Here is a 22952-nt window from a genome sequence, read left to right as displayed (position 1 = left end):
TGAGGCTGACAAATGTGACTTCAAACTGTTCATCTGGCATCTCACATCACCAGCCAGCACAAAGCCCTTTCACAGGATTTTTACAAAGCTGGCAGTTTCAGCATTGGTCAGAGCTGGCAGTAAATCATAGCAGCTGTAGCATGTGTTTTTGGTCCGGTGACTGCTGACAGATGGAAAGCACAGGCATCTTGTTGACTCCTGTTGTTTGTTTTTGTCGGGCTTTAATGTTCTTTGCAGACGTTATCACTGATTGTGAAACACAGACTGCACGAAACGTCAGACTCACAGATGAAGGTATTTACATGTAAACATGAATTTCTACAACTCTGAGGATACAAACTCAAAACACAGATTTGCTTGTTCATCCTGTTACAATAAAGGTAGGTCAACAAATTGGAAATGAGTTGGGATTTTTATTAAAAGATCGATAGCACTCAAATCTGTGTGAGGATATGAAGTCAGTACATGGTAAGCTAAGCTTTGCATGAAAGACTGCACACACTCTCAGTCACTAAAGGTTGGCAATTTAAATATTGTATCTTGATGTAGAAAGTCAGGAGAAGTACGTGAGGCTGGGGGAGGACTCGTATGAGGACATGAGGTGTATGATAGCAGTGGCAGATGGGTTTAAGGTGGGGGTGGGATTATATCAGGGAGCTGCTCTGAGCTCGTTTTTATTTGCAGTGGTGATGGACAGGCTGACAGATGAGATCAGGCAGGACTCTCTGTGGATGATGATGTTTGCAGATGACTCTGTGATTTGTAGTGAGAGTAGGGAGCAGGTGGAGGGGAGCCTGGAGAGGTGGAGGTGTGTGCTGGAGAGAGAAGAATCATAAAGCTAAAGGCCATCTGATGAAAAATGAAAGGTTTTGTGGATTTCTTCTGTTCACAGTTTCCTTAAAAATGATCTGTTGCTACACGTATGGGGACAAATGCTTACTCATTAACAGAGGGTGTTTTTCTCGTGTTATGAAGGTGATACAGTATCTTGTACTGCCAGCACGGCTGATTTACAGATTGTAGATAACAACCCTTCTCAATGACTTTCATGTTCCTCAAACAAATTGGGGCAATGTTACCTTGAAAATCGCTCGTTGTTGTGTCTTTGTTTCTAAAAAGAACTTCCTGAGGGGGGTTTTCTTTTTTATATATGACTCTTTTTAATGTTTGGTGCTTTTTTCTGACTGAAAAACCTTCTTCCCCACATGTTAAAGTATAAATAAGAGCGAAGAAAAAAGCAGTTTGCATTTTTGGCTAACTGAATGAATTAATGAAAACCTGATGTTAGATAAATGTAGAAAAGAAATCAGCCTGTATGTACCTGCAGTGTTTGCTGAAGAGAAAGGTGTGTATGAGAAACCTGCAGTTTGGTAACAGGTGATTATCTCCTTATCCACACACACTCACACACACACACACACACACACACACAGCATGGCCTGATAACAGGTCCGGGATGAAGTGCAAACATGAACACGCGCAGATACACCAGAGCCCCTCTTACTGTAGCGTGACTGTAAGGTGTACTGGAAGCTCTGCTCTGTGCTGACTGATCATTGGACTGATTGCTGGACATTTGAACTACGCTGCAGTCGTGATGGGCAGAAACTGAATGTATAGAACAAATTTTTTTCAGACTTTAGGCCAGAATACAAACAACAACAGGAGCATCTAAACCAGAAAGCTGCGGGACAACAGTCTGATTTCAGGTCAGCTAACATTAAGACCATAACGTGATGTTATTACTTGCTGCTGTTTTTTAGCTGATGCTGAAGTTCTCATGGTTTGTTTTTCACCCTGTAAGTCCTTCAAAGCCACGTATGTTGTCGCCCGTCAGCATTTCGGATGCTTTTACACAGATAGTGAACCCAGCAGCACAGAAACATCTGATTTCAGTGGACCATCAAACTGCAACACAAAGCCAACCTAATGTTTAGTCGACAGCTGCCTGAATAGAATTACACAGCTCTTGGACTCAGTACTGGACAGTGAAGTCATTGTTCTATTCCCCCTTAAGAATATCTGCTAGGTGTGCATTTGTTGGTCTACATCACTTCCATGCACAAAGAACTCTTTCTCTGTCAAACCTGAACTTTTCTAGAAAAGCAGAGTGACCATGGACCCGAGGAACACCCAGTCCTAAATTCAGCAGAGGCCACGCCCATCATGGATGAACTGGATGTCGGGGAAGATGGCAGGAAAGGTTAGTAGTATTATTTTGTAATCCTATAAATAAATAAAACAAACTTATTGGAAAGCACTTTTTTCAGTGGTGTTACGGTGGCTGGAGCTCCCTCTGCTGGCCAAACCTGAATACAGCGTGAATACTTCTGTAGTTCTGTTGAGTATGAAATATTAGGAAAATGTAACAAATGAAATGCAGTTGTGTTCTACATATCGTGGCATTGGGTACTGTACATGTGAAGAGAAACTGAACAGTGATAGAATAAAGAGGGTACATACCTCGACCTGAGCTCAACATTTCCTCCACACCGAGTATGACTCGAGCATAGACTGTATATTAAAGATGAAGCCACCGTGACTTCACAGTTTGAAGCCTTAACGTTAGCATGTTGGCTGTAGTCCTGTTTAATTTTTGGAGCCAGATGTTCTCACTGTTATTTGGACAAGAAAGTCAAGTACCAACTTACTAGCTAAAGCTAGCAAGGCTAATTAGCAAGCTGCATGAATCAAATGCACAGCAATCAGAATAACAACTGCTAACATGTGTTCAGCAGCAGACTAGACTAGATTAGGGTTTTACTCACCCAAACTAAAGCACAGAGTTCTTGGATATTTCCAGTTACACGACATAAATCATTTTCAGCCTCAGAGGCTGTGACTCAGAATTATATCTCTGGATATAGAAATTATTCAGATTAGTTAGTTGTAGGGCTGCTCAATTAATCGAATTTTAATCTCGATTACGATCTGGGTTTTCAACGATCATTAAAAATGACTGAGCCGATTATTAGCACCTCCCTCGTGCTTTACTCTCGCGCTGCTCCGTGTGGCAAATCGAGCGCACCTCTCTGCGTTTCGAACACGCGTCACAACAATTAAGAGGACCCGAGGGAAGCTCGGAAAGCTAAGCAGAAGTTATTTGGAGAGGAGAGGATAATGGCTGCTGAAGAAAGAATGCCGTTGGTTGAAAAGAGGTAAAACGACTTCAGTGGTGTGGAAACCAATGTTCCCTCTAAGCTGCGCACGTGCGCAATTGCGCACTGCTGGCACGGTCTCTGCGCACAGAAAATCTGTGTTGCGCACAAAAAAATCTAACCTGAATTGAAATTAAAATTAAAACTTTAACAATTCTGTTTTGCAGTGTTAGTCAGTAAGTGACTGGCTGCTCCTGTATGGGATTAGAACGATGCCACCTTATCCTATAGTCCAGCCAATAATGCGATTCACATTCGTATATACGCAGCCAATCAACGTCATTGACAGGCTATGACAGCGTCCTTATGTGCCGACACCGGTGTTTTAGCTAGCAAAGCAGCGTGGTTGATGTGCAGTGAAGCCACGTTAATGACAACGTGTACAACCATTGGAGATGTGAGCAGGACAGACGGAACAATTGACGGAAAAAGTGTGGACTTTATACCAGTTTTTAAATTGTGTTGATAGGCCACGTAAAACCAGAGTTATGATAAAAATATCTGCAATGTTTGGTTTTCTTCCTGAATACTATCGTTGTTTATATTTACTGCGGGAAGAAACGGTAAAAACGGCGTTTTATAAGGAAAACGCTCGAAAGCACTCTCCGCCTGTGAGCAAAAACAAAACCAAAAACCCCCCCACCCTTTCCTATTGGTCGAAAAAAGTACCATGTCGACCAATCAAAAAATGATATGGCAACGTGGCATTTAGTTGTTTAGGGAGGGGGAAGTTTTAGGAGTGACGGCGGTGTTTTGAGATGTGAGAGATTTGAGACGTTCAGCGCAAATCTTGTATAGTGAGTGTGTAGTTAGTGTGTAGTTAGTGTGTAGTTAGTGTGTAGTGTAGTCAATAGTTTTGCTGTGTGTGTCAGAACAATGAGGCGACTGCTGAGTGTTACAGGTGTTACAGCAGTGATACATCTCCTGTTGTCAGGCCTGCAGGTATCAGGCTGTTGTTCTCCTTTATCTCATAGTGGACAGAAATTATTTTTTGCAGTGGCACAAATAATTTGTGTGGCATCAGATTTGATGCAGAACAGCTGATTGTTCTGTAAATAGTTTGAAATGTTTATTTAAAAAAACGCCTTGGCTGCATTAAAAAAAATAAATAGCTGCAAAAAACTTTGTTTGTCAAACTGAGTTACTTTTTTGAAGTAGTAACTATATAATTAATTTCCCAACACTGGTCATTATATACTGTATTTTGCAGACAGAGAGTTACAGGACTCTCTCCCAGACCACAGACTCATAATACAAGTCAGAGCTTTATAAAAAAAAAGAAAGAAAGAAAGTTGTGTTTTCAAAATTGGAGTTCAAGTTATTTTTACTTCCAATAGTGTTAACATACTACACAGGTCATGAACAGGATTTTTTAAATTTTCATTGTAAGTGGGCTAAAGCAGTTAATTAAAAGTAGTCTGACATAAATGTAAATGCTGTAATTTGATTATTTTAATAAACCATGTAACTTGGATGGATTAGATGCCGGCGTGACCACAGTGCACACGTCTGATGTCGCTCACAGTGGTCCAAGGGATCGCTCAGGGAGTTTGTGTGTTCGCTCAGACACATGAAATATTTGAGGGAACATTGGTGGAAACATTATGGGTTTGCGGAGTCAGACGTGGATCAAATATTGTGCAGTATTTTGAAGTTCACTAAACATAGATGTTTACATTTTTCATTTATTTTTTATATTGCAAACATTTGCACTGTAATCAGTATTTGCACACTATTTTATATTATTTTTTGACAATCTTTAAAGCCATTATTCAATACATTGTTATTGTTAAATAAATATCGTCAAATAATCGAGATCTCAATTTCAGTGAAAATAATCGTGATTATCATTTTTGCCATAATTGAGCAGCCCTAGTTAGTTGAAATTATTTCTTGAGAACATCAAGATGATGTCTCCCAATTTTACTTATTTCATTATGATGGGTATTTGGAAAGAATAACTCTTGCATTTTGTACTATCTGTATGGTAAAGAATCCTTACAGAGAATTGTAGTTCCCGATCTGAATGTCTACACTGGGCCAAACCTCTGAAGATTTTTATGTCAATTCATCTACAAATTTGATGTGGTCGTGAAACCAAACAGACAGAACTAATCACATCACCTTTTAACACACATCTCCACTAAAATTAGTAAAGAAACCAAAAACCAAAAAAATCAATTGGCCAAATTAAGATTTCTATGCTCAGCAGTGCCCGTGACGAACAGTACATGTGACATGAAGCATCTCATGACTCAGCAATTTTCACAAATTTTAACAAAAAGACAGAAACCTGAATTCTGACATAAAACTGTTCTGATCTTATTATGTCATCAGACCATAATTTTAATTTTTTAAGTGCGAAAAAAGAAAGTCAAAAAATATCATTATATGTTGTGAAAAGAGGAAAAAAAACATCTGGAAACTAGGATTCAATTTGATAAGCGAAGTTTCGAAAGACCAGTCAATGGTGACATGAACTGAGTATAGTGCTGTTATAAACGAATGCCTGACATGTGAATACGTCTTATTTACCCTCGTCCACGTTCTATCGATCATCTGATTTACGGCCTCTGATAAAGATCCCACCCAGCCCCCCTGGGGTCATGACCCGAGGTTAAACTGGTGACAGATGACAGATAATCTTACCTTTCAGACATCTGTTTAGAAAGTTTCTGAGTCTCAGTTTATCAGCAGTCAGACGAAACAAGCAAAGAAAGACTTAATTTACAGGTTTGAAGTGTTAGAGCTCAAAGTGAAAGTGAATCAGTTCTTGTTCATGTGATTATTAAGGGAGGCTGTGTGAATACTAGATGCTGTTTAATCTCCTTTCATTCTCTGTTTCTCTTTACTTGTTACTAAACCGTACTAACGCCATCAAACCTCTATGAACAAATAACGGTCCAACAGTAACCCTGCTTGTTGAAAAATGGCACAATGACATGTCAAGCTCAACTGCCAGAAAACGCTTTCAAAGAAAGAAAACTGAACGTCTCATTTGGGAGAAAAAGTTGATGGTCTAAGACTGGAAAACCCTCCAAAGCCTTACACATAGCTGCCCTGTCCTGTATCTGATATTATTCCTCTGAAGAACAATTTGCACTGATTTGAATTTTACATTCAGTTTATGAGCAGACATTATTAAAATGTCATTTTTACCTTATCTGTCAATTAAGAATGATTAATCTTCTAGAGGCACAAATATTTCTTATTTAAACAGCTGGATTTGAGGTCATCTCCTACATCATGATGGCGCTATACTGGCTCATGTCTCTACATCTGATTGGGTCATTTGTAAAGTGGCCAAAGGTTTGTTTCCAAGACTTGTCACAAATACACACCTCAGATTATAGAGCACTGTGCAACAATCTAGAGTCACCTCCATTTCATTAACATTGGAAGTAGGTGCAGCGATTTATGAGCAGATGTTCTGATATAATCTGGCACACCTCGCTCAGAATGGCTTCAGCCGCCTTTCCACTGATAACATTTCTGCTGAAGCTTCAGTGAGCAGCAGATGGATCAAATAAAGATCCAGATGCATTTCTCAGGTTCTCTGTTGGGTCTTTGCTGGGTTCTGTTCCCGTTTCTTAAGGACATGACTTCAGACACTGTTTATCTGAAGCAGTTTTAGGCCTGGCACTTCTTTTTTTCTCCTACACTTGTCCTGTTTCCACAGTTTTTTAGGCATACACTGAACACCATGATGAGATATACCAAGTTACTGGCTAATAGCTCTTTGGGAATCACCTTGTTAGTGCAAAAACACATTTTTATGTTTTCTTTTATAAATAAAAAATAGATTAAAAATGTAGAGATAAAAAAAGGGAACAAAACAGGACACAGCACTGTTTTTTTTAAATAGGAGCCTTTCTATGCTTGAATGATTCATAAGTCAGATTTAAGTAGCTTAACAAACAAAAACATTCCTCTGAAAATGGTCAGGTACAAGGACTGGACTGAAAACGAATGAAAAAACAGGGAATGTCCAAAGAAAAACTTTGTCAGACTTAAAGAAAGCTTTTGCTGCAGACAACCTAAAAGAATACAAGAAAATCTCCTTTGAAAGCAAAATATAAAGAAATGAGGGAAGCCTCAAGGCTATGGCACAGTCCTGTGCAGATATATAGAATTAGGCATGCATCATTCAGTATGATGAAACTTAAATGTCCACGGCTGTGTTAATAAACTGTGGTTATGTGGTTCTCTTTGTGCTGTGGGCTAAACTGCATCCTTTCACAACAGTAATGCTACACATTAAAAAACAGCCTCGTCTCACTATCATTGTTGTGTAAAGCAGCCAAAAAACATCTGGTACATAACTGAGACACACCAGCAGCTTGGAAAAAAACTGCAATATTTTATAGACCAGGAACAAAAACAAACTTGATAAATATGAGGAGGCACATCAGTCAAAAAATAAAGGGTTTAAAAAACATTCCTGCTACACAGACTTTCATTAAATATCTGCTTTTTAGACACATCAATGGATGGCACTGTTCTCTACCGACTTTGTGTTCTTTCAGTGTGATTGAATATGACTGAACCTATGCAAGGTTACGAGGAAGGCACGGAGATTAAATCAGCAGGTGAAAGAGTGAGATGTGGAAAAACAGAAAGGACAGAACACGAGTTGTGACGCACAGTTTGACTGACAGGCTGGACTCACACTGAGAAGAAAACATGTCAGCTCTGAGCTTCAGAGATTAGAAAGCCGGACAGAGACGGAGGTCATATGTTTTTATAACATACAGACACCCAGAGTGAGCGTGAGGGGAAAGAAAGGATGTAGAAAAGGTGGAGATCAGAGAGAGCAGTTTGGATGTATACAGTGAGACGGGCGGAGAGGCTGCGGTTGTTCTGTAGGCGGTTTGAGGTTTGAGTGGCAGCTGGAGACCATACTGAGATGAACACACAGCACTTCTTCTTGTTAGATTTAGATTAGAACCAGATGTCAAGTCTGCTACTGTGAGCAGTTTCACTACCTGCCTGCCCGTCTTTCTAAGTTACACCCCGACTTCCTCTACCGCCTTTTATTATCATCTGCCCGCGTATGTAAAAGGATCTGAGCCCAGTTATATATAGACTGTGGCTCAGGTGGGTAAATTATCATCATCAGTATTATTAGGAGTACAGAGCCTGTTTAGACAGTCTATTCAGTGTATGTGTCCTCTAAATGCATCGCATGCAGATAATAATACAGTTATAGAAAAGGACTGAAAGTCTGAATGTGGCTGTGCAGGAGAGGTAGCTCATCAGTCCCAGCTCTCTTTTTTATTTAAAACACAAACAAACTTAGGAGTAGGTCTAATTTGAGTCTGTGTCGTAAACCTTTGGACAAACAAAAACGAACCAACGTTTTGTTTTATGCATTTAATGCAAAAGAGAAATTCATTGTTTCATCTCATCAGCATGTGAGACAACAAGTAACATCAACAGCTGTTTCACTAACAACATTTTTCCACTCTTTCACAAAAATATCTGGATATATTTGTAGTTCATTGCATTTCTGTTTTGATTCACTCGAGTAGTTCTCAAAAATGCAAAAAGCAAAAGAAAAAATAAAGAAAAACTGCAGCTATTCATGCAATGATTGGCTGAATGAGCTCCAGAATGAGCACTGCATTATTATTCATGAAGACTCACTTTTTTTTTCCTAGAAAAAGGAGGTGTGGACCCCTTGTACCCAGTAATTTGCACCCATGGCTGCACTGATAGCCCACGAGCCCCTCTTTAGTCACGCCTGCACTGCTGACCTGTTTAAAGTTTCCCAGAGACACGGCATCGCTGATCATCCGCCTGTATCATGACTCTGTCACTTCCAGTCTGGCGGTCCACCTGCCTGTATGGCTGTATAATTAACCTTCTCTCTGACTGACTGTGTTGACTTAACCACGTGAGCCCTGACCCGTCTCTGTGCTCCAGTAGACTCTCCCTGAATGGTGGCTTTGACTGCCTGAAGCATCACCTCCAGGCAACCACTGTGAACCCAAAGTCTCTTTCACTCTCTCTTACACTCACATCTATTTTCAAATGTGATGTTTCTTAAAAATCAAAACATGAACATCTGTCAGCATATTATATCTTTCCACTTCATTTCACTGACTCATCATTTGCTTCACTTCAATGTAAACAGTTACTGCAGCAAAAACTGTGCAAAAATCAAAATAAAATCAGTGAGAACATTTCTTTAGTAGTGCATTATTATCATGATCAATACTTTTTCCAAAGATCAATGGTGTCCTTAAGTTCATCCGAGCCAAACCGGACCTTATCCAGCATAAAACTTTCAGAGGCTTTTCCAAGCTCCTTAAAGTCTGAAGGCCTCTTTGGAAACTCTTTTTGAAGTCACAAACTGCTTGTGTTGGCATTTGACTAACAATTATTTTCATTAACAGTTTATCCACAGATCATTTCAGTGAATAATAACTTAACTGTTTTCTCTGAATGCCACAGAATAACCCAGTTTTGAGTTTAATTTTCCTCCCAGAAGCTGAGCCCATTTTTTTAGTTTAAAATTTAAAGATTTTTACTTAAATCGAGAAAAACAGCGAATTGTTGCATTTTAAAGTCCAGTCTGTTTGACTGGATTACTTCAAAGGTGGTTGAAATTATTAATCAGATATTAAATTAAGTCAGTTCAGTTATAATCAACCAATAAAACTTTCATGCACACATATCACATGTGACCATGTCACACGATGAACTCCATGATTTCTGCTTTGTGCATACCTTTGCTCTTGAATCAGGCTGCAAAGCACCGCATTGTCCTGCACACATCTCCTCCTATTTCATTCGGTTAAATGAAGTTTAAATGATGCGTCAACTGTGATATGACCCCGTTCCCATCATGATAGTCTCTGCTTTGAACAGTATCACTGTGAAATTAACACTTCGTTTCCTCTCAGAATCACTGCTGCACCGACCGGGCTTCCCTGAGGCGGACACCGCTCTGTTATACCCCCCTCCTCTGTCCCCGGACCCAATCAGCCCGCTGACTCACCTGGGGACGCTGCCGTCCGGACACGATGCAGCGAGGACGGGTGGATGGGACAGGTAAGACGGAGAACCAGCCGGGTGCTCAGACCTCCGCGACAAAAGTCCCGAAACACACGCACGCAGGGTGTCCCGGTCGGGAAAGGTGAGGTCACGGTTTGCTGGAGTTTATCCCAAAGTCTCTGAGAGGAGGTGAGGAATGAGCGCGCGGACGTGAAAAAGTTTCAGGTCAGCTTCGTGTTTCTGCCGCGCTGACCTTCCCTCGGTTTCACTCACTGTTGGAATGAAGTGGTGCAGTGATGGTGAGGAGGTATAAAACTACCAAGAGAAGTATTTGGGGAGGTAGAGACTCCGCCCCCCGCCCTTTGAAATCCGAACAATGTTGAGCGCGCGCAGAAGTTTGGAGAGATGAGACCTGCTGCGACGCACGAGCGCACAAATGCTTCTGCTTCATAAAGTTCATCAAGTGTTTTACAGCTAATTTGTGACTGATAAGTAACTCTCTCATGTTCAATTTTGTAACTGTAATGTCATTACTAAAGTAATGTGATTACATTAACAGTTTTTTATGCCAAAGAAAACGAGTCCCATGTGGCAGGAAATGTTCAGAGATGTCGATGTTCATGTCAGACAAACCAAAACAGTTTGAATTATGATATTTGTGTTAAACTCTTACACGTGATATGATATTTGCTTTTATGAATAAGTCATGTGACCTGAAAATATAATCAGGTTGGGTGTTATTGTCTTTCTGGCCTTTAGCTATAAAAAGTTAAATCTAGTTTGAAAAAGACTGGAACATAGACTGTATATAAAAGATGAATGTATCCAACTTGGCATCACGGCTTAGTTAGTGAGGTCCAGTTTCAAAGCCTCCAGCTGTGCATTTAAGCTGTTTCTGTCTTGGTTTTGTGAACCCAGATGTGATGAGTGAGGAGCAAATTACAGGTAGATATGGAGGCAAACAGCACAGTCCTCAGTGAGTCCTCAGTACTGAGGTAGGTCTTTCCTGAAGCATACTCTACTTCATTGTCATTTTTTATTTGGGAGTTGCAGGGTGCATTTGTAAATAAACCCCTATACAGCTGGACTTTATTTTGCAAACAGAATGGTCGCCCCCTGCTGGTCATCAGAAATAAAGCTGCTATGTAAGGTATTTCCACATCACTGTCACGCTTCAGACTTAAAAGCTACAGCCATCTTTTATATACTGTCTATGACATGGAGCTACACTTCTGTTGTGGCTGAAGCAACATCTTATCCCATAATCGTATCCTAGACCAGTCAGCCCACTAAACACACACTGGTGTCCAAACTAGAGCAACCCATCATTACCAGTAGTTCAGAAAGGCCCCACTCACACAGGTGACCATCTGGCAGCCACTGGTCATAAGGGAAAAATGAGTATTATCCCAAACAGTTGCAGGTGGTTGCTGAAGGTTTCTGGCAGTTGTGAAACTGATTGCTAAAGCCCCATGCAGACCTAGAGACGGGTTGCTAGGAAAACATGTATTCTGCAACCAGTTGGCACGTGGTTGTAGGAGGTTGCTGGCAGTCGCTAGAATAAAACTGGTCACAAAGTGGTTTCACATGATGTACCAAAAACCTCCTACAGGTTTGCATGGAAGACCATAACTTGGCTGCAAACACTCGCAACCTACTAGTCAAGCGTTAGTGTAACTAAAACATGCCATTCAATGCTTTCTTAATCAACCTCCGGCTCGTCACCAGCTTGGATGTAAATTCACTGACGGTTTTAAAGCTTCTAATTTATAAACTTTTCTTCCACTTGTGGATTTTAGGACCCAGACACATGTTAAGTTCATCATACTAACAAACCCAATAATTGTAGTCATTTTAACCTTCAAATACTTGTGTACTAGAACAACATCTGGACCAGAAGATGTAGATGTGAGTGTATTTCTGTCCACCCCTCCCCCGTCCTTCTTCAGTTCATTCTGTGTTCATTCCTGGTGTGAAATACCAGGAGCCCCGCGCTCCTGACGCCTGGCCCTTTGACCTGTGAAAATGTGAAGGTCTAATTTAAACTACAAACTGGTGAAGACACACACAGCCATTCAAGTCTGAACCCTGACCCGTGGAGAGAGGTGTTAGTAGGATCTGATGTTCAGTACAGCTGGCCAAGCAGGCGCTCGCCCTTATGGAGACCAAGCTGGTCTGAATACATGTATCATCATCAGGGTATTGATTATAGAAGGACTTGTATCCTTGGTGACTTTTCCAGGTGCACAAATAATATAGTTGCTACATGGTTTTTCTGCTCAGTAACAGTTTAAGGGCTTCAAAAATAATATAAACTATAAGAAAGAGAAGTGATACTTGATTTTTTTCCCCTTTTTCGTGGTATTAGATTTATTGTAATAGAACTGAGATTATAGTTTGTTGTCTGCCATAATATGATTGGAAAAAGTTTCTTATGAGTTGTTCAAATGTGAATTTCTTTCTATGTAAAGCTTGAAAAGTGAAGTCATGTTTCTTGACTGAAAAGTCTGCATGTGAAACTCAAAGCATCCACTGTACCATCTATGTTTGGGACTTTAGTCATTCTCAGTTTCTCCATATCTTAATATCCTAATATTCAGATAATAGTTGTGAATGAAAGTATGTGCTCTTACCTTAAATTTGTGTGAGAACTTGGTTGCTGCCACAGGAAACAGCAGCAGGTTGATTTTTCACCACTTACATAATTCAGCTGTCTTTTGAGTCCTTCCTTATTCCCTTGCCTTCCTCCTCTCCTCTCCTCCTCTCCTCCTCTCATGTCAACAGTCTTCATTAGGAGTAGCATTCCAGACTCCAGGCCCCGGGGTCGTAACTCTGTGTCTGGCTCCTCATTACATCGCTACAGCAGGGAGAAAACACAGCTAATGTGACAGGCGCTATTGTTAGCAGAGCTACACGGGGTCAGTCAGCTTGTTCTTTCAGCCTTTTGCCTGCTGTTCAGCTCAGCATTTAAAATCTAATCACACAGAAAGAGGTCGCGTTAACAGAAGTAATGAACACTTTAAAAAGTAAAAAAGTTATAAATGACCTGCTCAAACTCAGGATTAAATGAATAGAAAAAGCAATAAAATCTAAGTGTAAAGCCTTAATTTGATTAGAGCACTGCTTTGTTGTCTTGTAATTACAAAAAATCCAGCAAGTGGAAACATAATATCAAATACTAAATGTCCATTCAGAAAACCAAAGTCTGTATTTGTGCTTCAGGAATCTTTTGTCCACTTAGTCTAGTTTTGTTCTGGCAGTGGCTTACCTGCTGTTCACTTACCTGCTGTTCACTTTACTGCTGTCAAAACATGAAATATCTAAAATTTAATGACTGGAAATAAGACTTTGAGGGTTTTTTTTTTAATTAAATGTCAATCAGAGGAGAAAATGAACAATACATGAAACAAATAATGTGATTAAACAATAGCTTTTAAGTTCTGCCTACATTTGAATCATGTTTCTCTTTATTTGCAAGAAAAACAAACATGCATAAACATTCATATATCTCCTTTGGTGTATGTTCATAATAAACATGGCCCACGTTGCGAATAGTGAGGTCAGTGTAGGTACAAGGAGTCCAACCTGCTCTAAAAGTTTATCTTTTTGACTATTTTGAACTGTGAACATGTAAATCTACTAAAATAATGAATATGAATCCAGACATGAGCAAAGATGCTCTCTGGAACAAAATGAAACAAGAGAAACCAGAGGCTTAGAAAAGAAATGCAATAAGCATAAAGACAGAAGTCATGTGATCAACAAAGAAAAGCAACCATAGATCTAAACTGTAAATTTAAACTACATATAAAGTAGCATGTATTGAATAATAAACTGCATGTATTTGCATATGTGTATTAATATGTTATCTTTGTACAAGTAACCAGTGAGTTAACAAGCTCTGATCAGACAGGATTATTTTGCTTTCATTTGGTCCTGAGTCTGTATCTGAAACTAACGTATGCATTTAAATTTGTGAAAATTACTGCGTCTCCTGTCTTCTTTCTGTGCTGGTGGAAACAGGCGAATGTTTTCCAGCTATAAAAAGAATTGTTCCATGTTTTAATGAGTCTCTAACAACACTGTTATCCCATCTTTGGCTTGCCTGTATTTATATCTGCTGCTGTTGAGTCTCTTCTAAAGATGGATGGAGTGTCTGCTGATGATAATTGTGTGCTTAGTCTGAGCTACTTTGTGGGAACATGAAAAAAACTGTAAGTCAAACTACGGTGGGATTTGTTTCTTGATAACATGGTGGTAAAACTCTAGTCTGCTTCATTCATGTGTCACTCAGCATTGTTTTTTAAGGAAACGAGCAGGTTTTCACCACTTTAACCACGTCCATGTGTTCGTTTATGATGCCAGTGAGCTTCTCGCACACATTTAGTTTCTGTGAAAAACACCAAACTGGGCTGAGATGCTGCAGACATCACACAGAGTTTAGAAACTGACCTGATTTTAAGTCAGGTCATGATGGTGATGGAAGATGTTTTGGAGCACTGGTCATTCCTGTATTATGAATATTTGTGACCCCTGATTTTTCCTGAAGTGCTACATCAATGTTCACACTTGTAGATAAACCATCAGCTGCTGAGATATTCTATCGTCATAAAGTTTGCCCCAAATATTCGCACCTCCATCAAAACTTTAGGACCTTTTATACATATTTTTCTGTTGAGCACCATCAGAATCTTGGCTTTCCCCCACAAACACACTATGTGTTGTTTTTTTGCTTTTCTTTGTGACAAACATCCTTGTCGTCCAATCAGGAGACTGAACTCGGGGTTTCAAGGCTGTCAGTTACTGGGAGCATCAGCAGATCTAGGACGAGAAGCCCACGCAGACCAGAGTGTCACCATCCTGCACGCCAAGGTCGCTCAGAAGTCCTACGGCAATGAGAAAAGGTTTGGTGATGATTTTATAGAAATAAAATAGATTACACAAATAATCCAAAAAAAAGTTGATTCTGTTCATCTGGACGTAGCGTTTTCAGTGAGAGAAACTGATAGGTTTATAGCTTAACCCTATTCGCTGGAACGTTGAAGGCAATGTAATTACACAGCAAGCAAGAAACGAGTAGGCAACATTCTTTATGTTTCACGTGCACGGGAGAGAACTGGACAGGCGCCGTTCCTTCGCTTGACCCCAGTTGCTCTCGTCCGCTCCCCCGTAACACTGCTCTTTTATTATGGTTACATGAATATGCATAGGTTCATTAACATATGACATCTTACATAAGTATGCATGTGAACAAAGAATACCTTGTGTGTGTGTGTGTGTGTGTGTGGGGTGGGGGTGGGGGGGGGGGGTGTCAAACTGTGACCCCAGGAAGACTCCCCAGAGCCGTCCATCTAAACAAAAGGCACTTAGACTAAAACAGTTTATCCTCCCATAAAACAATAAGACAAGGTACGACCTCTCCCATGCTCCTAAAATGTGGGTGTGAAAGTCAGAGAGCTCTGGAATGCACACAAAGCTTGCAGACTATTAAGGATCAAACCTCTACCAATCTACACCTAATTATAAAACTCTAAGAATATATAAGTAGATATTTCTAAGCATAAATGACAATCACAATACAAATCTAACAGAAACAATTCGTCACTCATCCAGGTGACTTCTTCAGTCTCAGCTGACTGCAGGTTTCCCCAACTTTATAAACAGTTTATTTGCACAATAACTGAAACTAGCACCACTGCATGAACAATGAGCTGTGAGGTCAGTTTATGATCATTAATATGCAAATTATAATGTCAACAACCACTGATCAATGATGATTGAGCATGCATCAAGACATTACACAAATAAACTTACAGCATAAACACATTTTATTAAACCCAACACAGAAATCTTTTTCTAACGAACGGATTCGTCTGACTGTTTCAGCTTTACAAGATCTGAGGGACAGGCTCAGATTTCCAAGTTTTTTCTTAGTTACTTTAACATCTACACAGAAAACAGTGATAAAATGATTTCCTCGAGTTACAACAGACAATTTCTTTTGGACCCAAACCCCAAAGAAATCCTGTTTACTTACACATGAAGTCACAGAAAGCAGGAAATTAATAAGAAATCTGCAACATATTTGAAATTTGGTGGAAACTTAATAACAAACCAGTAATTTCACCTCTAGCAACAGCCAGCTACTGGCACACAAAACTAAAATTAAAGCTGAGATTTAAGAATTGAAGTAGACGCAGGAAGGTGAATATATTTTTTGAGTTTTTGAGAAACTGCAAAGTTTATTTGCAGTTTTTTATGTGCAGCCAGTTTCATGAATGCCAGGCTGTATGTTAAGGATAATTCATGTGATCAAAACTCCTTTATTATTTAATTTTCTAAGGTCATATTCTGTCCTGCAATATGCTTTTTAAGATTATTATTCATGATGTAATTTGTTCTCCTGTATGTCCTGTAACTGCCCTGAGCTGTCACATTCATGCAGCTGAAAAAGGCTGTTGTGAACTGTTGGCACGTTCACCTTCTTTAACCAGAGTTTATTATTATGCACGACAATTAGAGTTGTGACCAAACAAGCTTGTCAAAGGAGTTTGCAAAGAAAAGCGTCTGGACTTCTTTGAGTTGCTTGAAGACGTTTCACCTCTCATCCGAGAAGCTTCTTCAGTTCTAAGGTCAAATGGCCGAGAGTCCCAGATTTAAACCCAGTGGGAGTATCCCCCCAAAGAGGGACAAAGGACCCCCTGGTGATCCTCTAATCACATGAGCCAAGGTGTGAAAGCGGGTGTGGTACCTAATCAGCCAGGGTTTCGGGTGAGCTCATTGTGAAACCTGGCCCCACCTTGTCATGTGAATTCCTGAGGTCAGATGGCCCAGGATGTGAGTGGGCGTTAAGGCGTCTGGGGAGGGAACTCAAAACTGGATTATAGATGGCAGACAGTTGGTGTCGTAAACCACCGCCTCTGTTCAAAGATGGTCGCTCACAGTGGACATAGATGGCCTCTTTCACTCCTCTTTCAAACCATCTGTCCTCACTGTCCAATATGTGAACATTGGCATCCTCGAAAGAGTGACCTTTATCCTTAAGATGCAGATGGACTGCTGAGTCTTGTCCTGTGGAGGTGGCTCTTCTATGTTGTGCCATACGCTTGTGAAGTGGCTGTTTGGTCTCTCCAATGTAGAGGTCTGGGCATTCCTCGCTGCACTGTACAGCATACACCACGTTGTTAAGTTTGTGTTTAGGAGTTTTGTCTTTCGGGTGAACCAGTTTCTGTCTGAGTGTGTTGCTGGGTCTGAAGTACACTGGGATGTCGTGCTTGGAGAAAACTCTCCTGAGTTTCTCTGATACACCGGCTACATAGGGGATGACAACGTTGTTGCGTCTGTCTTTCTTATCCTCCCTCGCTGGTGTCTGATCTTCTTTTCTGTGCATCTTTGCTAACTTTATGAACGCCCAGTTAGGATAACCGCATGTTTTCAGTGCTTCCTTTACATGTGTGTGTTCCTTCTTTTTTCCCTCAGGCTTAGAGGGAACATGTTCTGCTCGGTGGTGTAGGGTCCTAATTACTCCAAGTTTGTGTTCCAGAGGGTGATGGGAGTCAAAGAGGAGGTACTGGTCTGTGTGTGTGGGCTTCCGGTAAACTTCAATGCTGAGGTTGCCATTCTCTTCAATGTGCACGGCGCAGTCCAGGAAAGGCAAACAGTTATCCTTTGTGTCTTCCCTGGTGAACTTGATGTTTTTATCCACAGCGTTAATGTGCGCAGTGAAGGATTCCACTTCTTGTGTCTTGATTTTGACCCAGGTGTCGTCTACATATCTGTACCAGTTGCTGGGTACTCTCCCTTTAAAAGAGCCAAGAGCCTTTCTTTCCACTTCCTCCATGTAAAGGTTGGCTACAATAGGTGACACAGGGGAGCCCATGGCACAGCCATGTTTTTGTCTGTAGAAGCCTTCGTTGTATTTGAAGTATGTTGTGGTAAGGCAGAGGTCTAACAGTGTGCAAATCTGATCGGGTGTGAAGTTGGTCCTGTCTTCCAAGGAGCTGTCTTCTTGTAGTCGTTTTCTGACAGTCTCCACTGCTTCCGTAGTGGGTATGCAAGTGAAGAGAGAGACTACATCAAAGGACACCATGGTTTCATCTGGATCCAGGGTAAGTTTCTGGACCTTGTCGGTGAAGTCGGTGGAGTTCTTGATGTGGTGTGGGGTGTTCCCCACGAGAGGTGCAAGGATGGTAGCAAGGTGTTTCGCAATGTTATAAGTGGCTGAGTTTATGCTACTGACTATGGGTCTGAGTGGGACCTCTTCCTTGTGGATTTTAGGAAGTCCATAAATGCAGGGTATGGCATCCCCTGGATAAAGGCGGTGATATGTAATGCGGTCAATGATTTTGTCCTTTTCAAGGTCTTGAAGGCAAGCTATAACTTTCTTTTTGTAGCTGCTTGTGGGGTCTCGTTTTAAAGCTTCGTAGGTGTTGTTGTCACTGAGGAGAGTAGTGATCTTTGTGTGGTAATCTGTTGTGTTTAGGACCACGGTGCACCTTCCCTTATCCGCTGGTAATATAGTGATGTTGTGGTCTTTGCTCAGGGAAGCGACGGCCTTCTTTTCTTGTAGTGTAAGGTTAGACGGAGGGACTTTCGCACTGGAGAGGGTGGCTGAGACTTTCATCCTGATTTGCTCTGCTTCTGTCTGTGATAATTTATTAATCCATATAGCGGTTTCTGTGGCTGTGATGAGGTCCACTATGGGCAACTGTTGCGGAGAAATGGCGAAATTGAGTCCTTTGGCTAAAACCCTCTTTTCAGGCTCAGTGAGATTCCGGTCTGAAAAGTTCTTTACCCATTTCTCCCGACTGTCTTCAGGTGTGTTTTCTTCTCTGAGTTGTGTGGTTTCAGACTGAGGAGTGTGGGTTTTTGAAAGCAAGGTGTGAAATTTCCTGCGTTGTCTTTCTTTTCCTTGAGAGTGTTGGGCCCGCTGAGCCTTGTCCACAAACTTGTGAACCTCTTCTAAGATTGGAGAGGGTAGAAGGGTTTCCAATTCCTGCAGAGTCTGGCTGATCTTAATCTGGAGGGCATCTATAGTGAAATGGACCTGTCTTATCCTTTCACTTAAAAGGTGATTCTGTGCTCTCTGTAGAATCAAGTCTGCTCTGTGTCCCCTGACAGTGGATCCAAGGCGCAAGCTCTTAGGAACAACTCTGCTTTGTCTGCATCTTAGGTTGAAACGAAGGTGGTTCCTATAATCCGCCAGTTTCCTTGATTCCCTTTCATACTCCCATACCAGTTGAAGGGTGTTCCTCCCAAAATGTACGGCAATATGTCTGTGAAAGTTCTCAGTCATCCAGGTCATCGTAGTCAAAGGAGTTTGCAAAGAAAAGCGTCTGGACTTCTTTAAGTTGCTTGAAGACGTTTCACCTCTCATCCGAGAAGTTTCTTCAGTTCTAAGGTCAAATGGCCGAGAGTCCCAGATTTAAACCCACACTCCTCAGTCTGAAACCACACAACTCAGAGAAGAAAACACACCTGAAGACAGTCGGGAGAAATGGGTAAAGAACTTTTCAGACCGGAATCTCACTGAGCCTGAAAAGAGGGTTTTAGCCAAAGGACTCAATTTCGCCATTTCTCCGCAACAGTTGCCCATAGTGGACCTCATCACAGCCACAGAAACCGCTATACGGATTAATAAATTATCACAGACAGAAGCAGAGCAAATCAGGATGAAAGTCTCAGCCACCCTCTCCAGTGCGAAAGTCCCTCCGTCTAACCTTACACTACAAGAAAAGAAGGCCGTCGCTTCCCTGAGCAAAGACCACAACATCACTATATTACCAGCGGATAAGGGAAGGTGCACCGTGGTCCTAAACACAACAGATTACCACACAAAGATCACTACTCTCCTCAGTGACAACAACACCTACGAAGCTTTAAAACGAGACCCCACAAGCAGCTACAAAAAGAAAGTTATAGCTTGCCTTCAAGACCTTGAAAAGGACAAAACCATTGACCGCATTACATATCACTGCCTTTATCCAGGGGATGCCATACCCTGCATTTATGGACTTCCTAAAATCCACAAGGAAGGGGTCCCACTCAGACCCATAGTCAGTAGCATAAACTCAGCCACTTATAACATTGCGAAACACCTTGCTACCATCCTTGCACCTCTCGTGGGGAACACCCCACATCACATCAAGAACTCCACCGACTTCACCGACAAGGTCCAGAAACTTACCCTGGATCCAGATGAAACCATGGTGTCCTTTGATGTAGTCTCTCTCTTCACTTGCATACCCACCACGGAGGCAGTGGAGACTGTCAGAAAACGACTACAAGAAGACAGCTCCTTGGAAGACAGGACCAACTTCACACCTGATCAGATCTGCACACTGTTAGACCTCTGCCTTACCACAACATACTTCAAATACAACGAAGGCTTCTACAGACAAAAACATGGCTGTGCCATGGGCTCCCCTGTGTCACCTATTGTAGCCAACCTTTACATGGAGGAAGTGGAAAGAAAGGCTCTTGGCTCTTTTAAAGGGAGAGTACCCAGCCACTGGTACAGATATGTAGATGACACCTGGGTCAAAATCAAGACACAAGAAGTGGAATCCTTCACTGCGCACATTAACGCCGTGGATAAAAACATCAAGTTCACCAGGGAAGACACAAAGGATAACTGTTTGCCTTTCCTGGACTGCGCCGTGCACATTGAAGAGAATGGCAACCTCAGCCCACACACACAGACCAGTACCTCCTCTTTGACTCCCATCACCCTCTGGAACACAAACTTGGAGTAATTAGGACCCTACACCACCGGGCAGAACTTGTTCCCTCTAAGCCTGAAGGGAAAAAGAAGGAACACACACATGTGAAGGAAGCACTGAAAACATGTGGTTATCCTAACTGGGCGTTCATAAAGTCAGCAAAGAGGCACAGAAAAGAAGATCAGACACCAGCGAGGGAGGATAAGAAAGACAGACGCAACAACGTTGTCATCCCCTATGTAGCCGGTGTATCAGAGAAACTCAGGAGAGTTTTCTCCAAGCACGACATCCCAGTGTACTTCAGACCCAGCAACACACTCAGACAGAAACTGGTTCACCCGAAAGACAAAACTCCAAAACACAGACTGAACAACGTGGTGTATGCTGTACAGTGCAGCGAGGAATGCCCAGACCTCTACATTGGAGAGACCAAACAGCCACTTCACAAGCGCATGGCACAACATAGAAGAGCCACCTCCACAGGACAAGACTCAGCAGTCCATCTGCATCTTAAGGATAAAGGTCACTCTTTCGAGGATGCCAATGTTCACATATTGGACAGAGAGGACAGATGGTTTGAAAGAGGAGTGAAAGAGGCCATCTATGTCCACTGTGAGCGACCATCTTTGAACAGAGGCGGTGGTTTACGACACCAACTGTCTGCCATCTATAATCCAGTTTTGAGATCCCTCCCCAGACGCCTTAACGCCCACTCACATCCTGGGCCATCTGACCTCAGGAATTCACATGACAAGGTGGGGCCAGGTTTCACAATGAGCTCACCCGAAACCCTGGCTGATTAGGTCCCACACCCGCTTTCACACCTTGGCGCATGTGATTAGAGGATCACCAGGGGGTCCTTTGTCCTTCCTTGGGGGGATTCTCCCACTGGGTTTAAATCTGGGACTCTCGGCCATTTGACCTTAGAACTGAAGAAGCTTCTCGGATGAGAGGTGAAACGTCTTCAAGCAACTTAAAGAAGTCCAGACGCTTTTCTTTGCAAACTCCTTTGACTACGATGACCTGGATGACTGAGAACCTTCACAGACATACGACCAAACAAGCTTCTTCTAATTACTTATTGGGGCTTTATGTTGAGCACGACATGCGTTTGTAATACCTGTAATACACACGAGACTCACCTGATTTTAACAGATTAATGAACAGATGAAGAAAATCTTGAGTTAATGTAGAGATTAGTAAAATCAAGCACGTGAACTGGTTTAGTTGGATAAAATCTGCTGTTTCAGTGATTGTTTCTGCATCACCTACAGGTTCTTCTGCCCTCCTCCTTGTGTTTACATCACTGGCCATGGATGGAAAGTCATGCAGGACCATTTAAAAGGTAAATAAAGATAATTATAGTCAACTTTACATTAAAATTTGGGCGAATATTATAATGTCTTACATTCTTCCACTCACTGCTGTTTTTCTTCTCCCTGTTTTTTCCATCCAGCGGCCGGTTATGGCGACTCTGTGTATCGAGTGTGTGGTTACATGTGCCTGGACAGCTCCAGTCAGTCACAGGCAGACGCATTCAAACTGGTGTTCGATGAACAGCCAAACTCCAGGGTGAGAACTCTCCGGTGGCCGTGAGCAAACCTTTGTGCTGTCTGTTTTTGTCGACAGTCGTTCGCGGTTAGAAAATTCCTTTTGTGACACCAATTTTCTGAGATTTACGCTCCCTTTGTCCCGTTAATTATCCTCTAAATTCATCTCCAGGTGTTCACTGATGGGGGCTGAGGTGGCACCAGCGCGCCATCTGCATCCATCCATGTCTTTGTCCTGAACAGTTTTCTGAAGATTTGCAAAATTTATTAGTTTATTATTTTCAGACATAATTGATTAGAGACGCTATAATGACCCTGATGTTTAAACTGAAATATTAATACAAAGTCAGTAATACCCATATGCAAAAGTTTAATTAATTATGCAAAGTTACAGAGTAATTTGACCAAAATTATTGCTATTACATTTCCAGTCTTACATATCACAAATGATCATTACTTTGATATCTAACTAAAATTTTGATCGATGGGAAGTGAAGTTTGGTAACATGACGGCTCTGAAACGT

General features: G+C 41.5%; 2 protein-coding genes across 5 annotated transcripts in view; one reads left to right on the top strand and one right to left on the bottom strand.

Annotated features, from left to right (window-relative positions):
* matn4 (matrilin 4) overlaps positions 1-10508 on the bottom strand; it is a 34639-nt gene extending 24131 nt beyond the window's left edge. For 2 of the 3 annotated variants that reach the window (XM_025907068.1, XM_019359399.2), the window contains exon 1: positions 10162-10508. The gene's annotated coding sequence lies outside the window, so the exon portion shown is untranslated. The remainder of the gene's footprint in view (positions 1-10161) is intronic. The other variant, XM_019359398.2, reaches the window with a different exon arrangement.
* rbpjl (recombination signal binding protein for immunoglobulin kappa J region-like) overlaps positions 1479-22952 on the top strand; it is a 39356-nt gene continuing 17882 nt past the window's right edge. For both annotated transcript variants that reach the window (XM_013275515.3, XM_005456433.4), the window contains exons 1-6: positions 1479-1709; positions 2102-2203; positions 10067-10214; positions 14927-15061; positions 22153-22223; positions 22335-22450. In XM_013275515.3, coding sequence (XP_013130969.1) covers positions 2167-2203; positions 10067-10214; positions 14927-15061; positions 22153-22223; positions 22335-22450 — 507 coding nt within the window. In that variant the 5' untranslated portion in view covers positions 1479-1709; positions 2102-2166. The remainder of the gene's footprint in view (positions 1710-2101; positions 2204-10066; positions 10215-14926; positions 15062-22152; positions 22224-22334; positions 22451-22952) is intronic.

The sequence above is a fragment of the Oreochromis niloticus genome, linkage group LG5 (assembly GCF_001858045.2).
Source record: "Oreochromis niloticus isolate F11D_XX linkage group LG5, O_niloticus_UMD_NMBU, whole genome shotgun sequence".
Taxonomy (NCBI): Eukaryota; Metazoa; Chordata; class Actinopteri; order Cichliformes; family Cichlidae; genus Oreochromis; species Oreochromis niloticus.
This window is presented reverse-complemented; position numbering and strand designations above follow the sequence as displayed.